Source organism: Zalophus californianus, chromosome 5, assembly GCF_009762305.2.
Source record: "Zalophus californianus isolate mZalCal1 chromosome 5, mZalCal1.pri.v2, whole genome shotgun sequence".
Taxonomy (NCBI): Eukaryota; Metazoa; Chordata; class Mammalia; order Carnivora; family Otariidae; genus Zalophus; species Zalophus californianus.
In genome coordinates this window covers 86,839,830-86,855,385 of record NC_045599.1, presented here as the reverse complement: position 1 = coordinate 86,855,385, position 15,556 = coordinate 86,839,830, and the positions used below count along the sequence as shown (strand labels likewise).

Genomic DNA, 15,556 nt, shown 5'->3' with positions numbered 1-15,556 from the left:
TTGGCAGTGGCTGTTCACAAATAGAATTAACTGGAAGAGACTGAAAGTCCTACTAAATTTTAGAGGGAACTGTATTTCTAAAGAAACATCACACACTGCATGACTGATTAACTTGGGAAGGGGCTGGGAAGGTATTCAATTTATAGGAGGAAGGGTATACAGGAATGTTACAAAGCCAATGGGGTAGCATGTGGTAGAAACTTGTTTTTTATTCCTTACTAACAGCATCCAATTTTGTTCAAACCAGCATCATGCCCCAGAGCTGGGGATGCCGTGAGTGATCAATTTCTCCTTTTCACATTAAATTCCAGAAGGTTTAGAACCAAGTCTGTGGCTCATCTTGGACAAGGAAGGCTCTGTGGTATGCAGTATTCCTAGTTTCATGTTGTATCTCCGCCTGAGATTTTCATGTTTCTTTTTCACCTATTTCCGTAAGTCCTATTTTGCTGCACTTATTTATCCCATTAAACAACCTTAAGACATCTCTAAAATAAACCATGTAGAAGCAGCAGCAAGGAGGGTTAAAAGAAACAGAGAGGAAGAAGAGAGGAAAATAGAAAGAGAAAGGCGGGGAGGGAGGGAAAATTGAGAAGGGAAGGGAAGAAAAGAGGAAGGAAGGAAGAAGGCACAGAGAGGAGAAGGGATGGAGCGAGGCAGAAGAAGGGACATAAAACATACAATTAAAGTGACAGGGAACCTTGCAGATCCAAACCTACAAAGGGGATGATAAATGCCATTACCATCAGTGACTCACTATAAGAATTAGCAATGTGGTTTATAAGGAAAGACTGATAAAAGATGGGAGAAAATGTAAAGGGATACAAACATAAAACTCATTGCCTGAGGTGTATGAATACAGTTCCAACATTTTGAAATATCCTTTCTCTCAATTCCTGATGTCACATAGGGAATTACCTTGATGAATGGTTGCTTGTAAGTAGACTATCAGGCAAGCTGTTCTAGGGGCAAATGCCTGTGGCCACAGTGTAGCTCACCACTCAGTCTGATGAGCAGCTATGGTTTTTAATCGGGCAGAAAATAGGTAGGGCCAGAATGGGTGTCACTAACGGGTGGCTGATTTCAGACCTCTCAAATACTGAGTGTCTCAACTACAGGTAGTGTATTTTAAATACTTACTGTGTACTTGTTCCCTCCATCACTTTCTATCTGTGTCTACAAAGATATTCTCTACTTCCTTTATGTGTATCACATACCTCATGGGTTACCAACTTAATTATCTTTTAACAGAGCTAAGTGTTTTCCACCCATTTGTTTTTTATCTCATTCTCTCTGGCAAAATTTAATATCCTTAAATAAAGAGGAAAACTCCTATTACACCTGGCATCTTTCACTTTGACAATGCTCCTTTCTACAGTCTTATATAAGAAAAGGGAAATGTCAAACTTTGAATTTAGTTTAATGAATCTCAGTAAAATAAGTATGTAAAACAATTTTAACCCATGCCAAGCATACAGACTATATATTAATATCTATCTATACCTTAAGTTGGCTTCTCAGACATACTATGCAATCATTTTCCTATTTTCAAAAGGGCATCACTGAATTTCTTTAGGTATTTCCTTGTAAATCTATACCAATTTTATTCACAATACACTAGTCCAACTTTCGCAACTGAGTATTTATGAAAGATACAAAAAGATCTCGGACAAAATATCATATTATTGAACTATTACAATTTAGTAAATCACAAAGAATTATTTAGAACTCTCTTCACTGTTTTGAATCATAATACAAATTTTGATTATATTCCTGCTATCAATTCCTGATACTATAAAAAGAAACAAAGAGCCAAGTTATTTCATCTTTAAATAGATACCAGCCGATTACTGCTCCCTCAGAATCTTTTTCTAAAAATAATTGTGATTCTCTGAGTTACTAGAAATAGGCAGTTGACAGAACAAGTTCCATTACAAAATGGCATAAAATGGTTTTGTGTCCCAGTTCCACTTATCTTTAGTCAAAATGACTAGATACATTTTTAGACGAACAGCTCCATGGCCTCCAGCCATGGCTAAGAGGTAGACAAATGCTCTGTTCCATGTTTATGGCATGGAAACACAGTGTGGTTTCAAGAAAAAACAGAAACTTTCTGGTCAATTTTTGTTAGAAAACCTAATTATTAATGATTGACAATAAAGCCATAATTTATATCAGATACTTCTTAGTATTCATATGGGCCATAAAAGCAGAGCCTAACACCTACATAAACACATGCTATGGTCCAGGCAGTAAATAACTCCATAAAACAGGTCAATCAATTTAACAACCTGAAGGTACATTTTGCAACTTATTTATCTAAAAGGTAAAGATTTCTGTCCAAAATCAATCACAACACAGATGCTGTCTTAGTCATTCAGGCTACTATAACAGAGTATCATAGACTGGGTAGCTTAAACAACAGACATGTATTTCTCATAGTTCTGGAGGTGGGGGAAGTCCAAGGTCAAGGCAAAGGTAGATCTGGTATTTGGTGAAGGACCTCTTTCTATTTTGCAAATGGCTGTTTCCTTTCATCCTCACATGGCAGAGAGCAGAGAAAGGGGAAGCAAGCTCTCATGTCTTTCTAATAAGGGCACTAATCTCATCATAAGGGTTCCACTCTCCAGACCTAATTATCTGCCAAAGACTCCACTTCCTAATACCATCACAAGGCGGGGGGGGGGGGGGGGGGGTGTGTGTGTGTGTGTGTGTCAGATTTTACATATGAATTCAGGAGAACACATTCAGTCCAAAACAGATGTTGTAGAATATGGATTAGTTTTAGTAGCGTTTGTGGTGGTTAAGGTGCCCAGTTAGTGACAACTGCCTTCAGTTGGCCACATTCCAGGCCAGGGTGTTTTCTTCTATTTTTTACTGAAAGAGTACTTGTCTTTTAGGATTTGTGGTATCCCGATAAAGAATAACTGTTAAGGAAGAAAAAGTATCCAGACTTGGAAATAAGGCAATAATATTACTTCATCCCTTTTGAAAGCCATACTAGATCACTGTCTAATAAGCCACACTGTCAACAAGGGTCACCTGATGATATAAGAGAAAGTACTTTGACTTATTATTTACTTTTCATTAAGGCACCGATTCTGTAAAGTTGTTTACTTGCAGAAGATTGATAAGTTGCAACTTTTTTTGTCCAGTAGAAATGAAAGCAATTTCTTTTCAGAAGAAAAGATAACCAAAATTTGAAGCTTATTGCTCCATAAAACATTAACTATTTTTATATCTAACTTAGGAATTGATTTTATCAGTCTTTCTTTTACTTTCTTTCAATCTCTTATATTCTCTTTGAACTAGCTTTACTTTCCTGATAGTTCCATCATTAATGAGTGAATAATGTATCTTTCACATGTGCTCATCACATACTTGTATGAGAGCTATACTTTCCATTTTTAAAATTATATTTTATCATACCCCACTTTCCCACCCTAATGCAAATTTAAGTTAGGAAAAAGATAAAAATTTAGGAAGGATAATATACTTAAAGATAATATATTCAAAATATCTACTTTCTTCACTAGAAAATTTGACTGGAAAATAAGATAAGTCACCTATCCTTCCTTGGATAGGAGTTAGTGAGTAAGAGGAGAAAGGCCAGGAATAAAGATTAAATGTTAGGTCATTGTGGCCACAGGTCAGCAGATCTGACTATCCTACCTCTGGGTGTATGTGGAGTGACCTTCCAGTCTGAAGAAAAGCACAAGCTAGGTTTTTGCCATAATAAATGTAATGATTGCTACCTATATGCTTAGTATCTTAAGTGTATACCAAGCAATAACATGGAATACTTTTCATACTGGGCCCTCACAAGAGGCCTCAATCAATTTATATAATGTCAAAAGAAGTATGTTTTATTCAACCTTAACCTCTATCAAAACTCAGAGGTGGTACTCAAACGTGTGTTAAATGAACAAATGACTGAACTCAAGAATTAAGTACAGGATGCAATTTCAGCATATTAGGGTAAGGAGGTTGAAGTTTTTGTACAAGCAAAGTAGAGAGTTTAATCAGAGAGCCTAGCAAGTCTCTGTACCAGGGCAACTAATGGAGTAGTTTCTTGAGAGAATGGTGTCTCTATCAGCTTAGGACTAAAAATAACATCTGGAGTATACTGATTTGGTCCTCCCTTTTGCCTCTGAATTTCATCCAAATTATCCCAATCAATCAGAATGAATATAATTTAAGATCCTTCAATAAAGGAGATGCCACATGTTCTCCTGGAAAAAGAATTCCATGTCCCTCAAACCTTACAGTTGAAAATTTTGGGGAGTCTGTTTGAAATCCTCTTTGCTCCAAAACAAACCCAGTCCTATTTTCTGTTCAGAAAAGAAATGAATCTTTGTTAAGGAAGACTCCTCTTTGCAAGATATATGCTCTCCTTACACAATTTTACATGACGTCTACTCCAGTTAAAGGATCTGAATCTTTTTTTAAAGATTTTATTTGTTTATTCGAGAGAGAGAGAGAAAGAAAGAGAAAGAGAAAGAGAAAGAATGAGCATGAGAAGGTGGAGGGGCAGAGAGAGAAGCAGATTCCCCAGTGCACAGGGAGCCCAATGCAGGGCTGGATCCCAGGACCCTGGGATCATGACCTGAGCCAAAGGCAGATGCTTAACTGACTGAGCCACTCAGGAGCCCCAAGAATGTGAATCTTTTTAAAAAGGAAATTTGGGGCACCTGGGTGGCTCAGTCGTTAAGCGTCTGCCTTCGGCTCAGGTCATGATCCCAGGGTCCTGGGATCGAGCCCCACGTCAGGCTCCCTGCTCCACGGGAAGCCTGCTTCTCCCTCTCCCCCTCCCCCTGCTTGTGTTCCCTCTCTCGCTGTGTCTCTGTCAAATAAAAAATAAATCTTTAAAAAAATAAAAAATAAATAAAAAGGAAATTTAAACAATCCAAAACTAGCAACAACCAAAATGTCTATAAACAGGAATAAACTGTGGTAGATTCATATAAAGGAATACTAAACAGCAATAAAGAATTGTGTGATATACACAAAAACATGGATGAATCTCAAGACACTATGTTCAGTGAAAGAAACCAGACACAAAGTAAACACTGTATGATTCTATATATATATATATATATATAAAATCCAAGAATAGGCAACACTACTCTACGGTTAAAGAATCAAAACAGTAGTTGTTTCTGAGGTCTGTGTGTGGAAGAAAGGGGAACAGATTACAAAGGGACAAGAGGTAGCATTCTGTGGGACAGAAATGTTCTATACCTTGTTTTAATAGTTTCATGAATATATACAATTGCCAAAATTGAACTGAGCATTTAATATCTGTGTATTTACATATATGTAAATTAAATTCCAAGAAGAAAACTTAGAAAAGAAAGGGCTATTAGATATTACCAACAGCCTTGGTAGCACTTTCCATAAATCAAGGACCCTGAAGTTTTAATTGCCTTCTTGAAAGCTGAGAAGATTGTAGCTAAACAATCCGTTTCTGACTAGCTACAGTTTTTCTCCTCTGGAAGTAGTGAGGTGTACCAGAAAAGTAGGTGAGTTAGGAAGTCGGTTTCCAAATAATTCCATACTGCTAAGTGTGCTGGGCTCTGAAGGAAATCAAAACCAGTGATTAATGAGATTGTACCCTCTATTAATTAGCTAGGTTGTTTTTCTGATGTACTTCCAAAACAGGTCTAGAGGGCAGTTGGATGTGAACTTTTCACAGCTATTCTATAAAGGTACCAGATCAGTGAGAAGATTCTCCAGTTGATAAGAAAAAATTAATAGGTCACCTTTTTTTAAATTTGTGTAAGTACAGATCAATCCCCAAGATGGAGAAAAGGAGCTTTCCAGTAACTAATTAATCCCAGCCAGGACACCCCAGAATTTATGGGATGTACAAAAATACTCTTGTTCAATATTAATGACACTGTACCAGTTTCCTTAAGTAGAATAAGCTTTGGAGACAAAAAGACTGTCTAACCACCAACTAGAGTGATCTTGGCCAAACTTCCTCAAATGACTTCACTTCTCAGAGGTAAAGGGAAAATTAAGTAAGACAATTTATTTGGGATAGCCAAGGGATGTCAATAGGTGTAAATCCTGAGATGAGATTCTCTCTCAAATTTTCTCTCAGAAATCTGCATGCCCAACACGTATGCGGAAAAACGACTTTGATGTCCTTTTGAAGAAAACACTTTCTCAGACACATAACTGAGCCTTCAGTAAGCTATTCCACCATTCTCTCAGGCTACTTGCTTCTGTGGTACCATAATTACTATAGAAAATATCAAAATATCAAAATCTTTGTAAGCGTTAGGGAAGAGAGCCAATCATTTGGATGATTCTTAATTACCTAGATTTTTTTTCCTTTCCCTTTAACTTTAGAACTGTACGACTCTTGATTGAAAGGCAGCGTTGATATATGGCCCTTTTGAAGCATGGAAGGGGAGAAGTCTAGGGTAGGAGTGGAGAGGGGTGGGGCTGCTTACCTAGTGTGTCCTTGGTACTACAGCAAGGGCAGAGAAATATATTAGGTGACTGTCAGAGGAGCAAATGGGACATGTTAGCAGACTTGAGACACCGTTAAAATGATAGATTCCTAGACTGAATTATCTACCAGCTCCTGTCTGGGCTTTTATACATGTAAGAGCTTGAGGTCTCTGAATATGATGATCCTCCACTGATACCAAAGCCATGCACATTATGTATGCATCACTCTGGATGAGTAAAATAGCTAAAGAAATGCTCATGGGCTACTGCATCTACACCCAGACAGAAACTCCCCGGGGCTTAATCTATTTTGGCTAATTAGTATGCTGGGTGTTTTATCCAGACAACCTATGTCAATTTTGATTAGTTTCACAACTCAAGAGCAATGATTCTCAGAATGGATAAAGATGGAAGTATTTGTATCACTAATCAAAGACTTGTGAGTATCACTAAAAAGCATCAAGGGCAGAGGAGGCTTTCAATAATCAAATGGACAAGAAGACACACTCTGTAGATGTCAGTCAGCCTCCCTCCTCAGTCACACTGGTGCTTCTTTAAAAGTGCCTCATGCACAAAAGGGTCATGGTAGGCTATCTGTCTACTGTTACTGCTGAGGGCTTTGCTTGTGCACAGCAGACTACTGCTGAGCCTCCATATACCAACTAGACACCTGGTGACAGACTGATTACGTTGGACCTCTTCTATCATAGGGGGGACAGCATTTTTTTCCTCCAAAGGGTAGACTCATATTCTGGATATATATTTCTGTTCCTTGTCTTTAATACTTCTGCCAGCGTCAACATGTATGAACTTATGGAGCACCGTACTCACCACCATGGTATTCCCACAATATTACTGTGGATTAAGAAACTCATGTTATGGCAAACAAAGTACATTAATGGGCTTATGCTTATGGAATTCACTGGTCTTACGTGACCCTGAAACTACAAACAAAAAACAAAACAAAACAAAAACTAAAGAAAAAAAAGGACCTTGAAACTAGACTTGATAGATTGGTAGAAAAGCTTACTGAAGTCTCAATTGTGATGCTAGTTGAGAAACAATATCCTGAAACGATGGGTATTATCTTACGAAAGGCAGTATATGCTTTGATTCAACAACCAATACATGGTACTGTTTCTCCCATAACCAGAATGTCTGAATCTGAAAATTAAGTGGTAGAAGTGAGTGTGACTAATCTATCACATTTAATAACTTTCTCAGAGTTCCTGCTTCCCTCCCCCTCTAGTGTGAGCAGTTCTTGTTTGGAAGTCTTGGTTCCTAAAGGAGGAATAATACCTTCACCAGAGAACAAATAAAAGATTCCATGGACTTGGAAGTTGAGACTCTACTTATTTTTTAGGCTCCTTGTGCCACTGAACAAATAGACAAAAGGAGAGAAAGAAGATGCTCTATTATCTGGGTCATTTCTCCTGATTACCACGGGGAAACTGTGTTGCTATTTCCCTGGGGGTGGGAAGACTGGGATTCTCTCCAGTGTCCTGTTAAACCTCACTGGTAAGAGGTTGCAGGAGGGAGACTGCAAAGCTAGTGTGGGAAGACATTCCTTTTCTTTGCTTCCTGTTCTAACCAGCAACCCCCCAGCTGCACTTAATCCAGACCAGTAATTCATTCCATAAGCAATGTTTGGTTCTTGTTTGCATATTTTCCAGACTAGGACCTCATAGCATTCAATTAGAGGCACCAGCAACAATTGGCCAATGCTGCCAACTGCTGATCTGAGATGTGGTTCTACCTCAGTGTGGCACCTCCTCCAAGTTCCTGAGGCACAAGTATCAGCCAGGCAGCACCACTGTCCTCAGAGTTCTGAATTCCAGATCCATGGGGCAATGGCAGGATGGGATGCTGGACCAGGATGCTTGCCTCTCTTCTCTGCTTCTTGGGATAGTGTGTTTTTTTCCTTTTAATTTCTTCTGGGCTTATATTCATTTAAATAAATATTGATGTCAAAGTTTAGTATGGAGGCCTATCTGGAGAAAGGAAGAAAATGAGGTGAAGAAAAAGGGGGGGTTAGGCTTCTGGAGTAAGCCTAACATCCTGGCTGGCCTAATGAAAACTCCAGGATCCTTGCAGCTTTGCAATGAGGGGTCTGATTTGGTGATTCACTTTCCTCTCTCTTTCATTCAATTCAATTACCTGGAGTAGATAATCACTGAGGAGGTACTCAAGCCATCTTACCCATCAATACTGGGGATTCATAGATTAGTAACAGCCCAGCTCTGTCTGTCCCCAAATGACCTGGCAGGGACATGCTTCTTACATGCAAGACTGCAGGAGACAGGATGTGTGCAAGGAACCAACTATGCAGTGTTTTTTAACGTTTGTCACACATTGGCAAACAGAAAGTGTTGATATATGTGCAGGACACTCATGTATAGTGACAGGTCCACTTAAAGCTGGAGGCGACCTGCCTAGGAGCATTCCAGATCTCAACACATACCTGGAGACCATTTGCTGAATCACCAATGGGTCCTGGCACACACCAACTGAAAAGCTATGCATTATTTTACATGAAAACAAACACATATATTATGAAGTGTAAAAAAATGCAGTTTCCAAAAAAGTAGGCCAAATTATTTCAAACCTATGAGCCCCAGGACACAGATTTATTCTTAACCATGAGGGTATTTCAGCAGAACACCATCTAAGAATGGGAGTCAAACAAAACCCCTCAGACATATAGCACAGGGAGGTGCCCAAGAGACATGCAATCCCACATGGATGATGAAAAAGGGCTTTGATGTGGATGTGGCATTTTCCTAGAGCCCCAGTGAACATTGCATTTTTTTAAACGCTCACTTCAAAGCTGAAAAGACTCCGGAGCTTCTATCAGGCTGCTGTCAGGTGAGGCTTATTCTAGAAGCAATGTTTTTTCCTTTTATACTGGAGATTGGCAGAGAGGGCATCGAGAACATGGGAATAGGAAAGCCACGGGCAGAGTTGGAAAATTTCAAGTAAGCAGTGTAAGTGCCTAAAAATTAGCGTATGTTCAGGAAAGGAATAGGTTGAGTATGGTTGTACTGTGGAATGCAAAGGAACAGGCCTAGTATTGTGTCGTATTCTGGACTCACATGGCAGAATGGGGCAGTACTCAATCCACTGGCAACCAAGGGCCTGGAATGTGGACGAGACAGAGCCAGGGATTACAGATATATTTAGACCTGAGTGGTGAAGGTATGCAGCCAGAGCAGTGAGAGGAGGACCTCTCAATCTTCTGTCTTTTTCTCCACAGTCTCTTCCTCTTCCTGCTTTCCTGATACCCCTTCACTTCCTCACTTTAGATACACCTTGCAAATGGTCAGAGGTTACAGTTAAGGAGATTAGGCGTGAAATGGTTTAAAGCCACTACCACTCATTCCTGTATAGTACAAACACTTGACTTGGGAGATTAAAGCCTCAAACTTGCAAAAAGTCTGGAGTACAGACATTTTACAGGACTCTTACTGGTAATTCAGTTTTCCATAGCCAATAACTTTCTGGTCACTGAAAAGGTGCCAAACAATATGGGTTTGGTTGCTATAATAAGTTCAATGAGAAAAAACACAAAGTACTCTACATTCTATGTTATTTACATTTCTTCAGAATTCACTTAAAAATGCAGCATTAACTGTTCCCAGAAAGTGATGTGACATGTTTTCTCTCCTTAAAATATGGTATTTCCTTTTCTGTCACTTCTTTAATGGAAAGTAAAATTTATAGATATGCCTTTACTTTTAAAAGTAAATGTTCTTTTTTCTGACTAGATATTTTCATGTAGATATCTTGAGATAGCTTTTCATACAAACCCCTTGAAAATATTCTAAGCCTTCCCTAACACCTTTTTTCTAATATTATGTCACTCAACATTTCTGGAGAGAGAGAGATATAAATAGCTGTGCTTGCCATCAGTTGATTGAAACATCCTTTGAATCCTTAACCTTCACAGGGTGTTGCTACTGACAGATAAGGTGCTGAAAAGGACTCATCAGCACTTTGCCCTCATCCTGAACTAGATCTTCCTCATGCTGAATGAACATGGACTCCAGGAATCAGCAGAGGGCACTCTGACCCAGCCATGGTTGTGGCGATGCTATCATGGGTATTATGGCATGTGTCCAAGCTCATCAAGACAGATATACTACACGTGTGCAATTATACCTTAATACAGCCTTAAAAAACTCCAATTATCCAAGTAGCTACTATGCTCATACTGACTTAATCAGCTGAATGAGGACCTGAGGGGAACAGGGCAGGTGAGAGCAATGAGACCATGTGGTACCAGCCCTTAAAATGGAGAAAGCGTACAATTTAGGAGGCTATTAAAAAGCAAGTTTAGACCTCACTGATATGAGGAATTCTTAATCTCAGGAAACAAACTGAGTGTTACTGGAGTGGTTGGGGGTGGGAGGGATGGGGTGGCTGGGTGATAGACATTGGGGAGGGTATGTGCTACGGTGAGCGCTGTGAATTGTGCAAGACTGTTGAATCACAGATCTGTACTTCTGAAACAAATAACGCAACATATTTTAAGAAAAAAGAAAAAGAAGACGATAACAGGAGAGGAAGAAAAGGGGAGTATGCCAGAGGGGGAGACGAACCAGGAGAGATGATGGACTCTGAAAAACAAACTAGAGGGGAGGGGGGTAGGGGGATGGGTTAGCCTGGTGATGGGTATTGAGGAGGGCACGTTCTGCATGGAGCACTGGGTGTTATGAACAAACAATGAATCATGGAACACTGCACCAAAAACTAATGATGTAATAGATGGTGATTAACATAACAATAAAAAATTTAAAAAAAATTTAATTTAATAATTAAATGTAGGCGGTTTGGAGACTGTTATTAAAAAAATTACAATATTGCAAAAAAAAATTAAAAAAAAATAAAAAGCAAGTTTATAGGGGCAGCTGGGTGGTTCAGTTGGTTAAGCATCTGACTTTTGATCTCAGCTCAGGTCTTGATCTCAGGGTCATGACTTCAAGCCTGTGTTGGGCTCCATGCTAGGCATGGAGCCTACTTAAAAAAAAAGTAAATTTATGTAAGATAGCAGGGTCACATTCATAGTAGATTTTGTCACAAATGTCATCTATAACTTTAAACCTTACCTTCTAGATTATTTTCTAAGAGCCATATTGCTACCGATTCAAGAAGTGTTGTATTCATCCATCATAGCTACTCAGCCAGGCTCATAAGGCAAAAAAAGTTGGACTATTTGGACAATTTTAATTCCTTATCATCCATGCACTTTCATGCTAAAATATTTGACCACTGTTATTTTACACACAAAAACAAATTTATTTTGTTTAAATCATATTTAATCCATAACTCAATAAAAATAATCTCTAGTGAACAATGAAGAGTGTAAGAGGGTATTTTGGTATTATGAACCAAAAGACAGTGTCCACTGCCAAGGTAACAGCAATGTCTGCCATTTCTTTCCTTCTAACAGCATTCCAGCTTTATGTTTAGATAGTGTCCACTGCTCTCTTCCCCTAGCCCTAGGGGATAAAACATGTCTGGTCTAAGTTAATCATTCCTCTTTATCAGTGACTAGCCACAGGGTAGCAATGTGAGCCAGGTACTTGGCTGGTAGTTGGGGGTTTTTCCAGTTAAAAAAACAAAGCTTCATATGGAGAAATAATTTTGCCTCTCTCCATTTTTTCCTGCTTCGGAAGGTCTGATGAGGTCTGATGTCTACAGTTGTTGGTAGCCATCTTGAGACCACAAACTGAGACATGAGGAACTTTCTTTCATTTAACATTTTTATAAAATTTCATAAAAATGAAATAGAGAAAGCAGGGAAAAACCCTATGTCCTTTACAACATTACTGAATAATTCTTGATGTATAAAAAAGATAACGCCCCCCATCTGTTAAAATCATGGTTAATTGGGATTTTCTGTTACTTAATCCTGAAATCGTTTTTAACTGAAAGAGAATTGTTTCTCCTTTTAGGGGAGAGGGTAAGTGTGCTTTTATGTGTATGAAGGTTAATAGTGTATTACTGTTGCTACTCTTATTGCTGGGAATTTAATGTATGGAATAAGGATATGTATTAGACAGCCAAGCAGAAGACTATGGGAAGGCCTACTTTTGACACCAAATACACTGTGAATACTCTTTCTATGTTTGGAGAATTTCCCACTTAAAATCCCTGCATCCCCAACATAGAACCCAGAACCTCGTTCTCTTGGCTTCCTTTGTGACTTGGGTACAGGCATGAGCCTTAGATAGTTCCCAACTGGACGTACCCTCGTGATAATATGAATTATAAGTCGTTGCTATGGAGGAGGTGCTGTAATTGGTTCCAGTGAGGTGGTGGCCAAGACCCCCAGCCTTCAGAGGCACCAGGAACACCCAGCATCCAGGGCCAGTGTTGGCCACACAAGTGCTTTGGGATGATCCGGACATCGTTCTCAACCACAAAGGCCACAAAAAATTTGGAAAGATTCCTAATGTTCTTCAATATATCTTCTGCTGAAAATAGCTGAAACTGATTCTAAAAACCCAGAGTGATACATTTCATTATATTAACAATTTAAACATTCTTGATTTAACATTTCATTGTCTTAGCCCAAAGTTGGCCATCTGTCTAGTACCAACTGAAATCAACAGACCACTGATTCCAACTAACCTGCAGTTGAATATAATCCCAAAACCTGAGAGCTGCCCTGGCCCCTCTGGCCCTCTCAGAGGATCTGAGAGTGAGACTGATTCATATTCCTTATCTTGGAACATCAGGTTTTAAGGCATTCTCAGAGACGGGCATTGGGTATTGCATACTTTATACTATATATATATACATATATATATATAGGCACCTCTTGGTAAAGTTATGTGTTTTGTTTATCAATCAAGGCAGTAATTCTTAATATTTTTGGTCTCGGCACTCCTTCACTCTTAAAAATTACTAAGGACTTCACCAAGCTTTGGTTATACAGATTATATCTACTGATATTTCCTGTTTTTGAAATACCGAGATCAAAAAGAGTTAAATAATTTCTTAGTCTTACTATGAAATTATTTTTCATAATACTTTGCTAATCCACTGAAAGGATTTTGGGAGCCCCCAGAGAACACTGGCTCACTCCATGAAAATCATGGAATTAGGTACTTATTGAACACCTGTTGTTTGCCCAACATTGAAACAGATTCTGTAGCAAATGTGGAAGTTCATCCAAGGGCACAAGAAAAGGAAGAGCCATCAGAATGTGACTGCCATATCGGCAGAAGAGGAGGAAACTAGCCACTTTGAAGATGAGGAAAAAATAGTGAGAGATACTTTCCTATATGATCTAAATTTATCCTAAGTGCCTCCAGGCAGTGCTATTTGTCTAGAGGTTTTGCTATATAAGAACTATCTTTTAAAAAAAGACTTTTGTTTCAAAAAAAAGAATAACTTTTCTTACAAATTAGTATTTTTTTAAAGATGAAATTGGTTTCAAGTGATACAAGGTGTGGTATATTTGTTGAGTGATTGTCATTTCCCAGCAGGAAGGGGAATGGTAATTTCCTTCTTTGAGCTCTGGTAAAGGGTAAAGAGATAAGCTAATGTCTGTCTTTGACATTTAGTTCATCTGCGATCAAGTGAATTATTTCTGTTTATTGCTGAAAGAGAATGAAACTCTCCACCCCAATATTCCTCATGCTTTCTGGGAAACCCCATGCCATTTAGGTGAGGATCTCTTCTGCCAAGAGCTGCCCTTCCCACCACTTCCTGGAGGAGCTCCAGGCTCAGCCAAGCACCAGATGAGTCAGTGCCACTTCCTCGGGTCTCCTAACTCCAGCTAACGTCAGCCACGTGAGAGAAGACAGGACCTGGAGACCCTCTGCTCCCCTCAAAAAGCCAATGCCAGGGACTCAGATCCAAGTAAGTGTGATCAGGTCAAGTGGTACCTGGAGGTTTGTGGGAAGGTCAAACTTTGTTTAGGCAGCAAACATAATTGTATTTTCCAGAGGTCACTTTCCGGAAGGAAGTGAAATTCTGGCCAGCCACATAGGATATATGTACTTAATAGTATGTATGCATGTATGGATGGAAGGAAGATATATGTAAATTTTATTTGAAAAATTAAATGAAGAGTAAAAAAAGAGTAAAAAAAATTACTAAAGAGCACTGAAATGTATACATAACAAAACCCAGAATCAACAGTTGTTAACATTTTATCCTGTTTTGTCTAATTTTAAAAAAACACATTATAATGCAGAAAAGTACAAGGACCAATGGCTTCCACACATCCCCAAAGGTAATAGCTAGCATGCATTTAGCCACCCTGATTTTCCTCTGCCTTTTTCATTTCCCCTTGGTCTCTGAATTTTGTCTCTCTCTGTGCACCTGCCACTCACCTTTCTTTCAAGATCCATGGCAGTTGTCCTCTCCTCCACGCAACCTTCCCTGGCTCCAGAAAGGCAGATGTTGTGCAACCTTTCCTCCTGTTACGGCTCATCTCCTGGATTTGGGGGTCAGGCACCTTGTCTGATTTGCATTGGTATCTCCAACATTTTGTTGAACTCCACACAGAATTACTGAATGAACCAGTGAGACGGAATGAGATGGTTTGAGAGAGAGACACATACGTCTATTTCCTCACCCCTTACAGTCCCGGCTTGTGCAGTGCCCAGTGCCCTTTACCTTACTTACCCCATCTCCTTGTCACTGTAGCAATAGGCATGAACAACTCATTCTGTCCCCTGCCCCCACATTTCCATCGGGTCAGACTGTGTCCAGTTTGCCAAGAGAGAATACTGGCATTCAGTCCCTTGGGGAACTGCCCTCGGATCCATGAGCCGTGGATAACAAGCAGCACAAGCCTGATTTCTCGTCTTCGTTTCCCTGAATCTGGTCAACTAGTACCAACCAGTTTCCTCCACAATAAATTGGTGATGTCTTCCAAGAAAAAAGGTAGCTTTTTTTCCTCCCTATTTTATCTCTTCATATGCATTGTTATAAATCCTTTAAAACGAGAATGACGGCAAAAAGCATGCCGGCGTTCTATCATACCGTACTTGCCCCACCGCCACGCAAGTAAGTGTACGCGCACATTCCGAAGCTACTTGAGAGCCTCTGTCCGCATGCGCCCTCACGCATGGGCGCATGC

The 15,556-nt window shown here is 39.4% G+C and overlaps 1 protein-coding gene across 1 annotated transcript in view; it reads right to left on the bottom strand.

Moving 5' to 3' along the window:
* Positions 1-14,991, bottom strand: part of CAMK4 (calcium/calmodulin dependent protein kinase IV) — a 310,888-nt gene extending 295,897 nt beyond the window's left edge. The window contains exon 1 of the mRNA XM_027606844.2: positions 14,805-14,991. Within this exon, the coding sequence (XP_027462645.1) occupies positions 14,805-14,905 (101 nt within the window). The 5' untranslated portion in view covers positions 14,906-14,991. The remainder of the gene's footprint in view (positions 1-14,804) is intronic.
* Between the last annotated feature and the right edge of the window lie 565 nt (positions 14,992-15,556).